Below are 18,912 nucleotides of genomic sequence, written 5' to 3'. Positions count from 1 at the left end.
TGAAAATATACTCACTGTGTTGCAAATGCTACGTGTTCCAGCCTCAGTGTATAACGCCTTTGGATAATCCCATGGCATTTTAACATTAATCCAAAATAGATGATCAGTGAGTAAAAGTGTTTTTGAAAAGTTTTGGTGCACTTTTTTATGCATCGGTGGCAAACACTATTAATCCTACCACATGTGGGCTGGATGAGGCAAATACTTTGGTTGCACAAGTTGAAATATGGACTAATAGATTATAATATGAAAATATGGATTGCTGGAATGCAAGAAAACAGCCCGATTTCGAATTACTTTTGCTTTTAACGTTATGTTATAGTCATTAGAAACATAAAAAAGAAAAGCAAACCAAATTTTTTGAAAAAAATCGAGCTGTTTTTGGCAAGAAACAAGAAAATTGCTTGCATTTCAGGGTGTTTTCACAACAGCCCTTTCTAGTTTGCTTTAATTGAACCCAGGTCTTGGTTCGGTTGAAGTAACTCTAGTGCGGTTTGAATGCATGTGTGGATGCAAGCAGGCCAAGACAGCTCTCTAACAGCAGGAAGTGGACTAAAGCGCAGGGCATTCTGGGTAAAGAACCAAAATAAATGTTCTTTTTACCAGAGATAAAAGAGAAATACTACAACAGCTAACATCTGGTGCTACTACAAAAAAAAAAGACAATTTTATGCATTTATTACTGGAAATAAATTATTGCAAAACATCCTTCTGTTTGTAAAGCATCTATATAATATTATGACTTTCTTGTATTCAATTAAATTACAAAAATATGTTTATGTTTGGATGATTTTCTTATCTTTTGTGTACTGCAAACTGTTATATATGGTTATATTAGGGTTATTTATATTCTTTCATTCATCATGCATTTGCCATAAAATGTTAAACCGTTTCTATTGGCCAGTATGAAATTATTATAATTATTTTTGTACCAAATCAACCCCAAAACACAGAAGGATTCAGTTGTATGTTCAGCCAGTGGCACATCCATGTTAACCTCACTGACCACTGAACAAACTGGAACACCTGCTTGTCTTTATCACATTATAAAACACAAGTATGTACAAAGAGTGGAGGTCACCGGGTTAAGCTTTAATAGCTGCTTTAACTTGGTCAAAGGTCAACAAAATCCTGAAACTGTCTTACCAAGACAATATTGTAAAAGTGTTTCCCCATAACTCTGTAAGAGCCCATCATTTCGACAGCCACTAGCAGCGCAGTGGTTATTAGTTCGTCACATCAAAGTCAGTCATTCAGAAAACTGCCTCAGCGAGCAGCGCAGTGAGAAGAGCACACTCGCTCAGGATGTTGTCAAGCAAACTGCTGGGTGCTTCTTGGGAGCTGTGGCATAAAATAGCATTTTCCTTAGAGTAGAAAACATGAAGGTCCTTCACGGAGATGCGCGTGTGACGTGAAGGCTTAAGCTGCAGTCAGAACTGTGGTGCATGTAATGTGTTTTATTTAAAAGCGGCTGATCCAACACGGAGAGTCGTCGCTCAAATTGCCTCCCTCTCTTGTTGCTCTTGCCTGTCAGAGAGCTCGTCTTGGGGCTGCGATGTGGGCGGGAGGTTGTTGTCGACGCCATCGAGACTTTTGCGGCACACTGGGCAGGTGTCATGCTGGAAGAGGAGAGAAAACCTTTGGATCACTGCACATGAATTTGTGATGAAGCACTAGTGGAAAATTTCTGCATCCAGATTTGTGTTTCATCAACAAATCCTGTTGATAGTTTGCAAGCATGCCAGTTTTTATCCTCACCAGTTCCAACCAAGGTACTATGCAGGCGCTGTGGAAGTAATGGAGGCAGGGAAGCTTCCTGACAGACTCAGCAAGCGAATATTCCTCCCTACAAACTGGACATTCTAGTCGGCAGTCTGAAAAAAATAAAAAATTAAAATCTTTTTAATTAGTGCAGGCATGTTTGCCACCCTAAGCCCTTTAAAGGGAACCTATTATGCAAAATTTACATTTTGCATGTTTTTGTACTTCCATTTGAGTCTCAACTTCTTCTAAAACAGCAGATTTTAGAAGCTGCTGACAAAAAAAAAAACATCCAGCCATTTTGTGGCAATTAGTTAATGCTTATTTTTTAAAAGGTTTTATTGGCTCTAAGGGCTTTTATTTGATTGTGAATGAACAGGAAAGTGGGTAATAAGGAGGAAGACATGGGGCAAGGGTCTCCAGGCTAGGAATCAAACCTAACCTGGGTAAAGCACAAACAGCCTCCATATACTGTTTGTGCTTTACCCCTGTACCACCACAGGACCCCTATGTTAATGTGTTTTAATTTCTGAAAAACGAGGCATTTCAAAAACTTCCCAGTTGTTGAGTCACACTGCTCCGTTATCTAGCAAGCCCAGGGGAACTCCAGCACATTTGGTGAGCTGGTTTTACCTCTGTATGTGTTGTACAATGGCTACTGGATAAGACAAGTGTTTTGTTGTTGAATTAGCATTCAGAAATCCACTTGCTGTATTACTGAAGGTTGTGTATGAGGCATTCTCACATGCAAGTGTAAATGTTGAGTTAATGGCGTGGTAAACAGCAGCTTATTTGATTATAAAGTGACAAGAGGCCCTAAAACTCATTCTGAAAGGAGCTCAGAATAGACAGAACTGAACAAACTGAAATCTCATCATCTAGCAACGATTTTGTGCAAAAGATGTAACAGACATGTTTGTATAATATATTCTAATTTGATCAAGGAAGCAATAGGTCAGCTTACAGAAAGACAACATAGACTAATAAAGTGTGATGACTGGAAAGGGGAAATTCAGAAGGAAATTACTTCTATCATGAAACAAAGCTTTGTTTAAAAAGCCACAAGGCCAAAAGTACATCCATATGCCATGCTAAAATTCCCACCTATCTGTTCTTGAGAGACGCAAACTGTGGGCAGCAATGAGATCATCTCCTTTTTAGCCGGCGGTGGACCCGTGCTCTCCATCCGCTCTAATAACTGGATGAGAGGAAGTACTTCACATGATACAATAAATAATATCTAAACTACTTTGGTGCTTCACATAAGGAGTTTTGTGTGTCTAGATTTGCATATCGCAGTACTTCTGTGGCCAGTAACTTTCCCTATTACTGACCTCTGTGACGACTGCGTCGAGGCCTCCCTGTCCCCAGGCGTAATCTCCCGGGTTTGAGTACAGCTGCATCATGCTTGATCTAAGAGGCAAAGCAAAAGAGTGGACGTGGTTCACACAACGTGAGAGTGAAATCCAAAGAAACTGATGTGAATCAAAACTAGCAATGAAAAAGAAAAGCATGCTCACAGTGCGGTTGGGGTGGAAGAAGAGTTTCCGCTGGTGGCTAACAGGTCAGACAAAACCTGCAGCATGATCCTTTTGAGTCAGAACAAAACCAAGCAATGAAACGTCTGACTTAGAAAACCTTCACTTGATTTTAAGCCGCTTCAGACCAACATGATAAATATTTTAAAATAATATAAGAAATTCTTGTAATATTTCAGTGATTTTACAAGAAACATTACAAGTTCTAGAGGTTCTCTAAAACTAGTTTCCATTTATTTTCTCCTTTCATAAATTCTTCATACTACATTCAGTCATTCGCAGAGTAAGAAGTTGAAGGTTTAAAGTCAAAAGTATTGCTTAAAACAGAAGATGACCGTGTCAAAAGCAGAAACAGAAATAAAAATCATCTTTCTCAGTGGAGAGGCACTAAGAAAGCCCTACACTTGGATTTGTCTATTGGTAAATTAAAAGAACTAACATTTGAAAATGTTCATCCAGTTTGAACTAAACAGTGCCCCCTGCAGGCACAAAAACAAAAAAAAGTAGAAATGCCAAAAGAAAAAAACAATACAGAACTGATCAACTTCTAAAATAGTAAAAAAACTGGTCAAAAGCCAAGGAGTATCCATTTATTAGTATATTTACTGGTGCATATTAGATGCCACCAGCAGCAGAAAACATGTGAATTGTGACCAGATTCCTGTATTGTTTTGGTGTGGAGTGCACTGGCACGCATCTTCATCACCTTTTAACACAAAGAAATAAAATCTTTTCAACAAAATATCATTCTCCAGATAAGAGCCAAATCTTAGCATCTGTTTTGTGGACGTTCAATACAAATTCATGTCCCATTAAACCCAGAGGAATGGTACATGAAATCATGTTTTAAGAAATGGGAACAAACATTAAAACTTCAGCTTACATTTACAGCTAGTGGCTGTTTAGGAAGCCACTTGCTTCTGCAAAAATGCACTAGACAGAATGAAATTCTCATGAAGGGTTAAAAATGTCAGATTTTCACTGAGCTGCTTCAGACGTTTAAAGCAGGGCTGCATGAAAATGATGCAGGTCAGTGATTCTCGAGGACTGGAGAAGGGCATGAGAATTGGGAACACATTTTTTTATGCTGGTCACATGGAACAAAAATATGTCCTTTATGATGTTCAGGGTTTTTTTTTCTTACCAGGTTTTGTGTTGTGCAAGCATGCAACACTGATTTCTCCTTTGGGTGTAGAAACATTTTCATGAGTTAAGAGGCTTAAATAAAGAAACTATCTAAATATTGCCCTTTGTTAGACCAATAGAAATATGAATATGTTCAAAAAACTGTTAAAAACTTCAGAGAACCTGGACAAATATTGACCTAGGAAGCCAAACACAATACCTTGTGTCACTGAAGTGTCTACAAACCTACCCAGGTACAGCAGGAATTTCGTCAGGCCTTATAGACTCGTCCTCCTCAGAGTTAAACGGCGAGTCCTGTTCCTGCAATTCTGCAACGAGTGGGGACCCTGGAGATACCTGCTGGTTGTCCTCTGGGCTGGACCCGGAAGAGGGCGGGTGGGAAAGCAGGGCGGAGCGCTCCATGAACACCAGCTGCCATATCTTGCAAAAGGAGACCAGAGAAAATTGTCACACAAAGGCTGAGGCACAAAGGAGTCATTGTTACGATGCAATTACTTTCACGTACGTCTGGCAACTGGAAGTTTGACTCTGCATTTGTTACTGATGACGCTCTATCCTGGAGGAAACTTCACAACAACAACAAAAAAAGAAATAGAAAAAAATTACGAGAGCATCTTTCTCTTAAAAGATTTCAGCAGGATTTACTTTCTGCAGTGTAAGGAATTTGGGGGATTCTGGCCAAATTCAGCATCCAATTTTCCTCCGACTAAAAGTGACATGGCTGGTGAGCTAAAAAGGTCAGACGTTGGAGCCTTCAAAGTTCCTTCTGTTTCAGGATGAATCAAACTATCCATTAAAAAGCATGATGTGGATGTCTTTTTGAATGATGTACTGAAATAAAGGAAGAGAAAACTTGGATATGTAATCTGGAAATAAAAGTAGGTGCTGAATATCTTCAACTGCTTAAAGATGGAGCAATGAGCAAATAGGATCCAGTATGATGGCCGAAATTTTAATGAAAATGTCTGTTAAAAAGAAACAAAAAATAATTAATTCTAAATAATTTTGGGGAATCTTGTGAAATTCAATTGATATTCGGAGGGGGGGGGGGGGGAGTTGCTGAGAGAGCTACATTTAATAAATTTTAATTAATTTGTTAATTCATTTGAAAACTTTCACTTTACGAAAGCAAGACTGGATGGAATTTCAAAATAAAACCTGAAACTTTAGAAAGAAAGCGTCTGCACATTATGTTTATTTTGTATGATCAAACAGGAATCAACTTTAACGATTAAACAAGAACGACGCACTTGTTGCAGATTTTCTCTAATATTTTACATGCAGGCTAAAATACACCCTCACTAATTTGGCTAAATGTCCCTTAGCAAGTTGCAGAGCAACAGCTTTTGCAGTCGCCGTTAAGCTCCCAGCATATTTCCGGCTGACATAAACTGCTTTGAAACAAAGTTCATACATTTATAAAGCTTTTAAGCTTGGGGCCATTTCAGAAAATTAATGTGAGTCAACTTTCATTTAGGTTCATTGTCCTGTTGGAAAAACAACATTGTGTCCAACTTTCAACAAGCAAGTAGAAAGTACTAGATGAACGAGACCCATATCATAATACTGCCTCTTCTTTGCTCAGTAGCTGGCACATTGTTCTAATGTTTGGAAAACTCAACTTAGCTCTTCCAAAGATTTTATTTTTGTTTTTGTTTTTTTGGCCAAACTGCCCAATGATTGCTTTATCTGTCGATAAGAATAAATCAAAACTTCTGCATCCGGCTCTTGTTTTTGAAATAAATTGAAGCTTTTTGTTGTACAAACATTTCAGCCTGGGAAAAGTTTGGTTTAAATGTATAAATAAAATATCCAAATTACTTAAGTAAAGACTTGATGTAACCTCTAACTAAAATTGTATGCAGATATAGTTTATCATTGTTCAACTGTTTCTCTATATTCACTGGTTCTTTCGAGAACCTTAGAAGACTGAAGGTTTTCCTGACCGTAATGCAGAGGTTTTCACACGATTTAATATAAAATATCTTCAGTAATGCATGGCTTCGCAGATAAACTCCCATCTACATCGTCAAAACTGAGAGAAAAATGTAATATTGCGCATTCAGTTTTTACCTGGAGTCTTCTGTTACCTCCTCGATGAAGTCGGACTCACATGTGGGGCAGACCAAATCCTGAAAGAAGACATGTTCATCTTCAGAAATCTCCCCATCTCATTTCACAGCAATACCTCTGGGTTTTTAATCATCTGCTGTATCTGCTGAGGTTTATTCCTGCGACGGTTTCTTCCAAGAAAAATACTAGATCTGAATGCAGATTTATGCTCTGGATGAGCAGTGTTGTAAACAAAGCAGATGCTTGTTATTCTCATTTAGCACAAGTTGCGCTCTGAGACAATACTGAAACGAATCGCTCTTAAATGTCAAATAATTTGGATTTTTATGACCTTCAAATATATTCAGACAACTTTATTCAGTAAATATTTGGACAAATGTGACAACCCAATCTAAGATATAATTAAATTAAACTAATAGCAGAGAAATTTTTAAATAACATCCCAAAAGGCAAAAAAAAAAAAAAAAAAAGCAGAAAATGTCCCTAAAATTTAAATCACTTTAACATTTAACTGCCAAACTAAACACACGAATTGAAATTCAGCTGGATGTTTTGATCCACAGTCAATGCTTCATGTCTCAGTTACATCATTTATCAGTTTTAATTGTATTTTCTTTCATAAGAAAAGTTTATATTTGCAGATTTATAGAATTACACTGCAAATTCTTTCTTAAAATCATTCATAGTGTCTGAAATAGCTTTTTATTGTCATATTAATGCTGGATACACAAGGCAACCCAAATGATTTAGGCCAGCAAATGAAAGACAAAAAAAAGTGATGAAAGAAATTGATTAGTCTTTTCATTTCTTATGCTTTCTCTTTTTTTTATTTCACAAATAATTTCCGAAGGCACATTAATGCTAAAAAAAAAAGAAAACCCAACAATATCCTGCATCAAATCTCTTTGATTGTACTGCATACATTATTTTGTCTCAGTTTTTCTAGAGATCTTAGTCTCTTAATAGACTACAGATATTATTGTGGAAATGTTCAGCACACAAAAATCCGCTTAAGAAAAAAATCTGTAGAACAGCTGGCATTGCCTTCTGTTGAAATATATGGAATATGGTAGAAAAATAAAGGTGAGTACAGACGTCTAATGGTGGTGGAAAGCTTGGTAAAGTTAATCAAATGGACTAAATACGCTTGACTTTCAATATCTTTGTTCAGGTTAAATTTGGATTAACATATAGGCTAAAAATACCTACAATTTCCATATATATATATATATATATATATAATATATATATATATATATATATATATATATATATATATATATATATATATATATATATATATATATATATATATATATATATATATATATATATATATATATATATATATTTACTAAATACAGATAATGACTGGGTGACCTGAAATAGCAGGAGGCGCTATTATGAAAAAACAAACCACTGTATCACCTCTGTAGTATGCTGCCATGGGGAGAATCCCATAAACCCGTTAACAATACATGATACAACGGCTTGCCATACTTTGTTTTTCTATGTTCTCTTCTTCTAGGAAAATTCCAAATGAACAGTTTTTATCTAAACCTTCAGAAAAGTCAGATTGGACCACAGATTTCCGGTGTTATGGATTATGGCTGGTGTGTGTGTGTGTGTGTGTGTGTGTGTGTGTGTGTGTGTGTGCGTGTGTGTGTGTATGTGTGTGTGTGGGGGTGTGTGTGTGTGTGCGCCTGTATGTGGGTGTGTGTGTGTGTGTGTGTGTGTGCACCCACAGCCCTCCCTTCGTGTTTGACACGCAGCTGACAGCAGACAACTGGACCCGGAGCAGAAGCGCTTCTAAATATGGCAAAGTGAATTACCTACCAGGTTTTACTCGCACCATCTAATTTAAGTTTCGTGCTCCTTCGCGCACAAGACCTGCCTCCAAGTATCTATTAAAGGCTGTTTATTGAAGAGATTTCACTTTATTATAACTCTGAGATAAATTATAAGAGATTAAAAAGTGCATTTTTGTTTAAAAGGAAGCAGACAGTGAGTCTGCTAATCTTAAATGTAGAGATTAATAACAATAGTAGCGCTACATATGTATAGACATGTATGTTTGAAAGGACCCACCGGCATTTGGGGCTCCGTCTCTGTCTTGCAGAAGTGGCAGTAAAACCGGTGTTGTGGCGTTTCCGCAGCCTCCGCCATGTTTACAGTGAGGAACTGTCTCTGACGTTAACTCTCTCAGCCCCTCACTCAGAAAATAAAATAGCACAAAGTATCAGCACAGTTCGGAAAGCAACAAAGAAATATGAAAAAAGTAAATAAAATAAAATAATAATAATAATAAAAGTGACACCAGGCTTGCAGGTCCTTTCCACTGTTTTCAGTGTTTCCAGGAGCGCTTCTTGGATGGATGCCGCCCTGTGCCAGCCTCTTCCTCTGGGCCCCTCATAGGTGTTAATGTCATTGTAATTTGGGGCTTGAAATGATTCGGAATGATTTATTTGAACACTTTGTTTTTGTTATTTTTCAAACTCGACTATTGGTTGAACCATCAACAATGTATTTTAAATACAAACATTGAGAGGATACATGTTAATATCGTGTTTTTACAGAATCAAGGCAAAGTACTTGCCCACATGCAATTGTTTTCTGAGGGTTTTTGAGGATGAATTAGCTTTTTAATGTTACGCCACACCGTCTAAGTTCAGACTTTAACTTGGCCAGCCTTTAAATAGTTTTATTTTTGTAATCAGTTAAGAGGTGGACTTGCTGCTGCTGTTGCTATGTGACGGTTGAGCATTTCCTTCAGATTTTTCTGGTAGAAAGTAGGATTAATGGTGTGATCAATTACAGCAACTTGTCCAAATGATGCAAAGTATCCTCAGACCACCAATTCTGCCACATTTACAATCTATGTGACATGAAAATTTGATCTGATGTGACTAAAAACCCTGTGAGTTTGCTTTTTGAAAGTAAGAATCTATTTTCACATGTTCCTTACACAAATGTAAACTGCTGAAGAAACTATAAATGACTAAGAATCCTAATACAAGTTTGTATCCTGGCAAACTCATGCCACCCCCTGACACAGAGGCACCCTGGGCAAAGAGCCATCCTGATTAAATCATTGTTTCTATTTAAAAATAATTATTTTTGCAACCCAACTAAAGACGTGAAAGCATCTGTAAATGTGCGAAAGCATGGTGATATATTTTTTTTAATTAATACCAAAACAGTTCTAATCTTAATCACATTAGGCTTCAACAGAACAATCGCATATAGCAGAAACAAAACATTTCCTCTTTACAGTGTGAGAAGATTTGGCAGCAGAGCTAAACAGTATTCATATCTGTAACAACAACTAAATATTTTGCTATTTAACACCAAGGCAAAACAAAAACACTGTTTTAGGATGAGTTGTATGAACATATAAAGGTAAAAGTGGCAACATTTCAACATAAATGTAGTTATTTCAACAAGCTGGGTACACAGACAGCATTGTTTCCTTCCTCCTCCGACAATTTGACAGCATTCTTTTTAATATTTTACACAATTTCAACCTTTGCGTTTTTGGTTAACTCAGTTTGGCAATGTGCGAAGCTCATCCTGCACACTTTCAAAATCCGAAAACTCATGCATGGCTACTCAAATTTTCACTTTCACGGAGGTATTTCAATACTCTTCACCAATCCAAAAGCGGCGCCTCGTCCCGTTCTCCTATCGCGGTGCAGTGAAGGCCCCCTGGGCAGCAGAGGCAGCTGCTTGGCGTACGGCCTGATTGGACATGACTCCAGTGGCGAACTCAGCCTGAGCCTTCTGGAAGCTGGCATCGGTTTGCCTGTACATGCTGTGGATCTGAAGTGGAGAAGAAGAAGAGTACACCGACACCTGATATGTGCAGCAATTCATTGTTATATTATCGGCACAATGAGAGTGAAAACGACACCCAGAACCTGATATGTGGCTTTTCTAAGAGGCAGCTTGCTATCTGTTGGATGTATGAGCCCAGGGGCCACACTTTGGACACAAAACAATGACGTGCACCATCATGGTCGCTTACAATCTGACTCAGTTACAGCAGTTAGGTCTGGAGGAATCGGACAAAATTACAGCACTTGTGGAAAAACACTCAAAACATTGATCAAAGACATACAAGAGCAAGGCTGTTTAACATCTGCTTTAAAATGCACACTTTAAGTTTAGTGTGATAAAATATGGCCAATCAAAGCTTTTCATTATTAGCTGTAACTATTAATATACAGAATCAAAAAGCCTCCATCTCCTTTCAGGAATAAAAACACAAAGAAAAAGTTACAACTTAATCCTATTCAGAGTAAGCCATAAATACTATCTGTGGGCTGACAGTAAAAGATTTCTATATAGCCAGGCTTAACTTTACTACACTAATTTAGACCAAAACTCTATGGAAATGGAGCTAATGGATCTATAAAAATAATAAAACATGCAACATGAGGAGCATAATGTCAAAATGCGGCCTTAATGCGTGCTTCTAACTTTGGATTACCCCACAGACACTGACCTTCTTTAGCAGGAAAACCCCCATGGCGGTCTGGGCAGTGAAGAGGGTGGCGTTCAGAATCATGAGCACACCAGCGCCAGTGCTTTTATTCAGAAGAGCCAGGCTCACAATCCAGCCGCTGGGTAGAAAAATAGGTTCTTGTGAGAGAAACTAAGAGTGATGATAAGAGCAAGAAAATCACAACGGTACAAAGACATTTTTGATTTGCTTGTCTCTCAAAAGGACACAAATGCAGTGAATTAAATGAAATCCAAAAAAAGAGATTAATCTGTTATAGCCATTTTAGCACGAAACATGGAGTTTATGAGTGGTCCATCCGAGGAGTTTTCTAAAGTTAAATGAACACAAAAGTGCGATTGAACTAGGGCTGAAACAATTAATAGAATGAATCAATTGTTCAAATAATTAACTAATTTAGTAATTGTTAACTGGAGTATACAGACTTGATGAAATAACAACAGAGTGAGAGTGATAATTAAACCAAAAAAGTACAAAATGTGTATACGTCTGTTCTATCCAGGTCTCCTAAAATGGCATTGTAGCTTCACCTGGTTCAAATTAGGTCAAACAAAATGTCCATTTAGGCATATTTTGCTGTCCAATTATTAATCAAAAAAATATAAATGGATTAAAAGCTGCAGGTGCATCATTTCTTACAAATGATCATTTGTGCACTAAAGCGTGCTATGTTACTACATTTTAGGCTGTTTTTTTCTTATTCAAAAAAGTAATGTAATTGTTTGCATCTCTTGGTGTATTTCTAATATTGTTTGAAACAGTTCAGTGGAAAATCTGCAGAATGTGCCAGTATTTTTTGTTGAATCTGCTGTTGGTTATGGTAATACCCTGCAAGTTTCCCAAAAACTTAGGAGTGACTATGAATTAGGATCTTCATTTTCAAACACGTCAAAGACCGAATTTCATGATCTTGGAAAAATATCACAAGAAAAGTCACATCCTTCCTGACACAACCTGATTGAAAATATGTACATATCTACACCTTTATTTCCAGTAAGTTATAATTCCTGTACTGCACTCTTCTGAAAACTAAAAACATCAATTTAATGAATTTCACATGACCCAAAACACAGCAGCTAGGCTTTTGACTGAAACCTAAAAGTTTGAGCACATCACTCTAATCTAAAACCAGCGTACAGTGAAGAGATTTAATAAGCTTTGTATCGTTTTTAAACTTTCAATGACCCGACCCCTTCCTAAATGTATCCCAGACAGGCCGTTAGGTCTTCAAGTAAAGCTCCCATTACACACAAAATCAACTCCAGATCAGCTCTCGGTTCTTTAAGTCATTATGGTTCTGCTCTCCGGAAACTACAGTGTTTCACTTTAAAAGCAAATTCAAAACATGCCTGTTCTGTAAACCTTGTAGCATTTTATTTAAAAACATTCAGTTTCTTTCTTATTTTCCATGTTTGATCTTGTGTGACCTTACTTGTGTTTTGGTCTATAACCACATACTTGCTATACATGGGCTTGATTTGATGATATTTTTAACTCTTAGTTTTGCTTTTCTAACTCTGTAGGTTGGTAAACCGGGATTAAACAGCCCCTAAAATAAAGATATTGAAGGATTAAACTGAAAATAAGACAATAAATACAACTTTTTAAACCATTGCTGCCTTACAAACTAAGAAATTGACTTTTCCCCATTAAGCAATTATAATGTTAAGACAAGAAAAGAAGATGTTATTGTGAGGAGAGATTAAATTATTGGGATCTACAATTCAACAGACGCAATGTGTAACAATGTAATTACGGAGAAAATACATTCATACCTGAATCCTGATCCGGGGATCCCAATAGTCATGATGACAAAGACGCAGACTTGAGCAAAGAAGATGAAGAAAAAGATAAAGAAGTTGAAGGAGCTGTCACTCCTGCAAGAGAGAAAATAATAAACAAAAACACGCAGCGATTAACAGCGGTCAAAATAATATTTTAATCTGAACATGAAAGCTGATAAGCAGCTGTGATTACCTGAAGGCTTTATACACGGGTCGATACCAACAGACGAAGGAGCAGGGCGTGAAGAGGAGGGCCCAGAGAATGGAGAGGCCAAAACCAGAACCGTGGGTCGTGTCCGCGCAGAACATAGCCAGGGACGAGATCAGGTTAAAGACCAGCGTGAATGCGGAGACTGCATGTTGGAAAAGACAGAGAAGACATTAACATAAACTCCAAACCCATCCGTTTGCACACAGAAACAAGCCACAAAAAACATAATTTCAAATTAAACTCTCCTGAGTCCCTGGTCTTTAAATAGCATCATATATTATAGTCAGAATTTGTGTTTTTGGGGTGAATTTAAATGTTTCTAAAGTGTTTTTTTACACTTAAACCTTTCAACAAAATTTGTGTCAAAGCAGCATTTTTGTGTGTAATTTACTTGTATTCAAAATGTAGTTTTTGATAGCGATGTGATTTCTGGGCATTGGGGAAAAAAAAATCTATTAAGAACCTTTTGTTATCAAATTATTAATGTATTAATCCAAAAAATAATAATCAGATCAAAGCACAATTAAATAAAATTAAATGTAGATGCAAATGATGAAGCGTACACCAAAGGAATGCTCTGTTGTTGCATTTCAGGGAATAAAATGTTGATTTTCTTAGTTGACGATGAATTGAATTATTTATTCACATCATTTGATTTATTTCTAACATTGTTTTAAAAAAAGTTAAATGATTGTTAAATAAAAAAATCTGCATAATGTGTCAACCTTTTGTTTGATGAAGTGCAAACAAAAGGTTGCAATTAATCAATCAACCAGAATAGTTGACAAAATAATAAATTATTAAAATTATTGCTAGTTTAAGCCCTACATGTACATATATATTTGAGTCTATAAGTTATATCACAGAAAATTGGAGAATTACACAAACTTCTTCTTACTTGTGAGTCTTACTTTTTATCAGGCCCAGATCATGAAGTTAAGAAAACCAAAGCTTATTACATTTTAAGAGTATGACGTATATTTTTCAGGGAGATAAAACTCACACAGCCAGAAGTAGTACATGATGGTGACAGTACGCTGGAAGCGCTGGCTGATCTCCACATTGATGTCTTGGTAGAAGCAGGGCCCCACAGGACAGAACGAAGGCAGAGGGGGCCAATTATTCTGACGTGCTGGAGAAGAGAACAGAAGTCAGCAGGTAAAACCAAAGAAAGTGCAAACCCTTTTATGTAGCTTTCTGATAAACCCAATGTAAGAGAAATCTCTCAAAAGGCACTATCAAGAGACAGTGTATTACAATTCCACCTTACAAGCAAAATCATCAAAATCGGTTGCGTCTTACTGGCTCCAGGGCCGAGGCCGTGAGACTGCAGCTCCCGTTCCCTCCTCTCCAACTCCTGGGCTTTTCTCTCGAGCTCCTCCTGCTTCTTCAGGAGCTCCGCTGTGGTGGCGTTCACTGCAGGCTTACAAACAGAGACAGCAGGCAAACGGAATGTCAACTTCCATGTTAAAAGTCTGCTTTTACTAGTTAAATTAATAGCTCTTTTCAAAAGAAGGGCTTCCTGTCACTTTAAATCCAAATAATCTACTCCTGGCCACGCCCCCAAATCAACGTTTACATTCAAAGGTGACAATAGCTGCACAATTATACAAAAGTGCATCTTTGAAAAGTAAAAGTGGAGCCTCCAGCACATCCAACAAGAATGCAGCAAGCAAGTGATTTCTGGATGGTAAGTCAACTACAAAACACTTGTCTTTTCCAGGAGCCATAGCACATTGTTTCCACAATCTACTTCATATCACATTTATTACTTTTAAGAGCCACATCTATATGCTCACCTAACTCCCGCTGAACTAAAAACATAGTATTAACTTCACAATACGAATACCTGTGCGTTATAAGAGCCATAGTTGCGAGCCTCAGTGGGTGTCGTTCTGCTGGGCGGCGTCTGTGCAGGTGGAGGTGCAGACGGAGACGAGGCTTCATATGGCGGTGGAGGCTGCAACGCATTTGTTTAGAAAGAGAAAAGCAACACACATCCATAAACGTCAATAGAAAATACATTGAACTTACTTTAAACTACTCATTTGGAAAGGCTTCATGGCAGCAGAATGCAATAATGTTAAGAGAACCAATTAGACATTTGAAACACAGGATGTTAAATGGATGTCACAGATATTTAATTTGAACAGCATTTCACTTTTATGCTTGTTGGCACTAAAACAATCAATGGTTAGGGGTCTGAGTTTTACAGAGCTACATAATCATATTTATAAGCACATTTCTGCGCAAAATTTCTGACTCAGTTTTTATTTCATTCTGACGTGTTTAAAATGAGTAAAGTTCACCTAACAATTGAAGTTTAAGAGGATGAAAATGGTCTAACCTTTTTTTTTTTAAGTTTTAAACCAGACTTGCTCAGCTCAGATGTTACAAAGAACATTTTAATTCAAATCTGTGAACTTTGTATCTTAAAATCCCAGGCTATAACATAAAATATACAGGTACATCTCCATAAATATGTTCTGAAGAGGCTTTAATTGTTCTGGTGTAATATTCTAGTCTTCTAATAAATCAAATGTCGTTACCTGTAAGCTGAAAATCATCATATTAAACTCAAATAAATAACCATTCTGTAAAATTAACACATATATAATGTATTGTAATGAGTTACTGAATAAATAAACTTTTCAGTAATATTCAAATTTATTGACATTATAGTATGTAAAACCTCAAACACTCTCGCAGCATTGGCTCTTGTATAGATCTGTGCAAGTTGATTAGCATCCTATACATATTTTGTACAAATATTTAATTACATTTGGACATAAAAGTTCACTATAAAATATTTCTGCTCTGGATTAAAGGAAATGGAACCAGAGAAAAGCAGAAACTAAAGGAATAAGGAATAACCGACAGATTTGAGTGTCAGATGGATGAAGCTAACTTTTAATTTCAAATGAGAAAAAGGGGAGAAAAATCTAAAAATGCAACATGTTTTTCACACAACCCACGTCATGCACTCACCCCAGCTGGTTTATCAAACGGGTTGTAAAGGTCCAGTGTTGCAAACTCGGTGTTGCTGCTGTGCTGAGTCACAGCAGGGTCCTGCAGACACAAACATTAGAACAACTACCCCACTGGTTGAATTCCCTCTGCCACACCAGTTTACTGTTTATCAAAGCTACTGAGCGAGCAGGCGAGTCACTAAGGAGAACAGAAGGGCCCAGCCCGTCACATGAGCAGCAGCAGGGATGTGTCATCCACCAGGACCCCCACTGGCTTCCTGTCACCCACCTGGAAGGGGTTCTGGTCCTCCGTCGGCTCGGGGAAGCTGGTATATTTCGACATGACAGCAGCCACTGGCTACAGCTGACGTAAACGTTAGGGAAACAGAAGCTAAGCTAATGCTAACAAGCCAAGGGTTAGGATTTAGTTTCTGTTTCTTGTCAAACAGAAAGAAAAAAAATAAAAAATAAAATAAAAAGGCAGATGTTGCTTCCTGCTGTCGGTTTATCCGGCTACATTGGTGGCTCGTTGCTCATCTTTTGTGTTTAGGCGAACGTCCAGTGGATGGAAAGGCGTTTCTGTTTCTGCAGTAGCCGCTAACGTTTCGATAATAGTCTTGTGAAGTCAAGGAAGAGCAGAGGAAATCAGATATTTTCTGGTACAGGAAAACAAGAAGAAGTGGTCATGTGACTTCTGCTGCGGCACGGAGTCACGTGGGACAGATGGGGGCGGAAAAACAGGCACGTTCTAAATAATAATAATAACAATAATAAGAATGACGATAATAACAATAATAACGATAATAACAACAATAATAACGATAATAATAATAACTATAATAATAACAACAAAAATAACGATAATAATAAGAATAATAACGATATTAATAATAATAATAATAATAATAACGGTAATAATTCTCAAATGTGTTGTAGTTATTTTTAGTAGACCAAATTTATTTGAAAAGCCAATGTTTTTTCATGGGGAACAAGAAAAAGTAGGGCAATATTCCATCGATCAATATATGAAGTTAATATTAATTAATCGTGTCAAAGAGTCACTTGTTGCTCCTGAGCTGCAGGTTGCAGATCTCTAACTGAGCTTAACTGCTAAAGCTAAAAGTGCCACCCTTTAATTTTTAATTCCTTGTTAAAGTAAAATTGTGAAGGTAAAATATGAAAGCAATCTAAGGAACCGATTATTTACTGCACATATCAGCATAAGAAACTAATTTTCTATCTTCTTAGTACGAGGGCAATAGCAGCAGCCACTGGCCCCCAGTGGTACACTGGTACACTGGGGGCCAGTGTACCACTAAGGTTCACTGGCCCCCATTGGCCCTTGTCTAGGACCACCCATGCTGGAGACCCATTTCAACCACTGTAATTAAAATTATATATCACTATCTCCAAATTACGACTCAGCTATTTCATTATTCTAAAACTATTAATAATGATGTAATACTATCTGAAATGTATGATTATAAATACCTCATAACTCTAACAGCTTCATAATTACCAGAGGAGGAGGAAGAGAACACCTCAATGTCAAACTAGATTAACAACAAAAAAGGTAATTATCACTTTTACCAGTAGATGTCCCTGTTGTTCATTGCTTATTGCAGATGACACAAGTGAGATTTCAACACCCAGTTTAATTGAACTCTGCCCCTTAATTTGAAACTGTTAAGCACTTTTTATAACTTCTTACAGTTTATAAATAAATATTATTGTGAAAATAATACCACCAACTTTGAAAAGCAGTGTAGCTCCTCATCCTTTATCTCCATCATCTCAGGTTGAGCAGCAGCAGACAAGATTTTAGTTTTTGTTTTATGGTCACCAGTTTATGCACATTTGTCCACATTTCATGCCCTGCTGGCCTCGGACAATCAGCCCTACTCTCTTTTAATCTTCTTCTCCTACAAGTCACATGGGGTCACATGGATGAGGACGGTCATGAGATTTTGTTACAAATGTTCAAACTCCAAATCCTCAAACCTGCTTGTATGGTTTACCTCTCCTCTTATGCATCAATAAATGTGATGTGAAAGAAAAACGATACTTAGTTTTCTCTTTTTATTATTATTCTATTTTATTTTATTAAGATCTGATACATGTGGATAGGCTCTTTTACCCTTAATCCCAGAAATAAAATCCATTACCTAATTAATTTATAGTCTTCTACTTAGAAAATGGAGTCCAAAAGCATGCAATTTACTACTCAATTGTACTTACTTTGGTAAATTTTTGGGGGGGAAAATTGAATATTTTTACTACATTGTATGTAGGTAATTTTATTATGAAGTACCAGAACTCTTAATTGAATGAAATTTCTAGATACTATATAAACATACAGTGAATAAATTTACTGAATAAAGAAGAAACATGTTTTAACCAAAAATTCACCAGACACAGACAGACACCTGCAGTTTATGCTAAAGTTTCATAAGTTTTACATTGAAAAAACATTTTGTGCTTCACTTGCCTGATTTTATTAATTTGTAGGGTGTTATTTCTATAAATTATTTTAACTTTGGGCTTTAAAATACCAAAATTTCCTCAAAACTTTATGTTTTTGTCTGCCGGATGATGTTATTTTTAAATATTAAATGTAGCTTTTTTTTTTCTTTTACCAAATACTTTTTTTTACTTTTACTTGAGTAATTTCCTTGACTTTTAATTTCACTTGTGTAAAAAATATATTAAAGTAGTACTACTCTAACTTGGGTAAAATATTTGACTACTCAACTCACTCCTATCCAACCTCACTCACTCAACATATAACCAGAACTACAATGAAATGATTGAGAATGAAGCGTTTTTATGTTTTAGAATGGCCCAAATCTGACACCAGAACATAAAAGTGAATGTTTTTAGATGTATTCCATCCAATCTGACTTAAAAT

The 18,912-nt window shown here is 36.8% G+C and overlaps 2 protein-coding genes across 2 annotated transcripts; both read right to left on the bottom strand.

The window, feature by feature from the left end:
• Positions 1–1,437: 1,437 nt before the first annotated feature.
• Positions 1,438–8,983, bottom strand: rnf115b (ring finger protein 115b). The gene is made up of 10 exons (XM_055054029.1): positions 8,836–8,983; positions 8,607–8,731; positions 6,519–6,577; positions 4,951–5,011; positions 4,675–4,865; positions 3,282–3,350; positions 3,096–3,174; positions 2,866–2,959; positions 1,759–1,874; positions 1,438–1,619 (listed from the first exon to the last, which is right to left on the bottom strand). Exons 2-10 carry the CDS (start codon positions 8,682–8,684, stop codon positions 1,497–1,499), a joined length of 870 nt encoding a protein of 289 aa, XP_054910004.1. The 5' UTR covers positions 8,685–8,731; positions 8,836–8,983; the 3' UTR covers positions 1,438–1,496.
• Positions 8,984–9,683: 700 nt separating this feature from the next.
• On the bottom strand, positions 9,684–16,696 carry scamp3 (secretory carrier membrane protein 3). Its single transcript, XM_055054028.1, has 9 exons — positions 16,294–16,696; positions 16,024–16,104; positions 14,885–14,995; positions 14,338–14,458; positions 14,039–14,167; positions 13,018–13,177; positions 12,816–12,917; positions 11,023–11,140; positions 9,684–10,337 (listed from the first exon to the last, which is right to left on the bottom strand). Exons 1-9 carry the CDS (start codon positions 16,345–16,347, stop codon positions 10,200–10,202), a joined length of 1,014 nt encoding a protein of 337 aa, XP_054910003.1. The 5' UTR covers positions 16,348–16,696; the 3' UTR covers positions 9,684–10,199.
• Between the last annotated feature and the right edge of the window lie 2,216 nt (positions 16,697–18,912).

This window comes from Poeciliopsis prolifica, unplaced genomic scaffold (genome assembly GCF_027474105.1).
Source record: "Poeciliopsis prolifica strain line A6 unplaced genomic scaffold, Auburn_PproV2 SCAFFOLD038, whole genome shotgun sequence".
Lineage (NCBI taxonomy): Eukaryota > Metazoa > Chordata > Actinopteri > Cyprinodontiformes > Poeciliidae > Poeciliopsis > Poeciliopsis prolifica.
The sequence above is the reverse complement of the archived record's forward strand: the minus strand, read 5'-3'. Positions and strand labels throughout refer to the sequence as shown.

What these genes read in the sequence shown, in the direction of transcription:
- rnf115b (XM_055054029.1), bottom strand. Translation starts at nt 8,684, where the DNA reads ATGGCGGAGGCTGCGGAAACGCCACAACACCGGTTTTACTGCCACTTC. An exon ending in GAGGTAACAGAAGACTCCAG is followed by an intron (nt 5,012 to 6,518) that starts GTAAAAACTGAA and finishes GTTGTTGTGAAG; the next exon opens with TTTCCTCCAGGATAGAGCGT. An exon ending in TCGACGCAGTCGTCACAGAG is followed by an intron (nt 2,960 to 3,095) that starts GTCAGTAATAGG and finishes CCTCTCATCCAG; the next exon opens with TTATTAGAGCGGATGGAGAG.
- scamp3 (XM_055054028.1), bottom strand. Translation starts at nt 16,347, where the DNA reads ATGTCGAAATATACCAGCTTCCCCGAGCCGACGGAGGACCAGAACCCC. An exon ending in AGGACCAGAACCCCTTCCAG is followed by an intron (nt 16,105 to 16,293) that starts GTGGGTGACAGG and finishes TTGTGTCTGCAG; the next exon opens with GACCCTGCTGTGACTCAGCA. An exon ending in CATGTACTACTTCTGGCTGT is followed by an intron (nt 13,178 to 14,038) that starts GTGAGTTTTATC and finishes TCCAACATGCAG; the next exon opens with TCTCCGCATTCACGCTGGTC.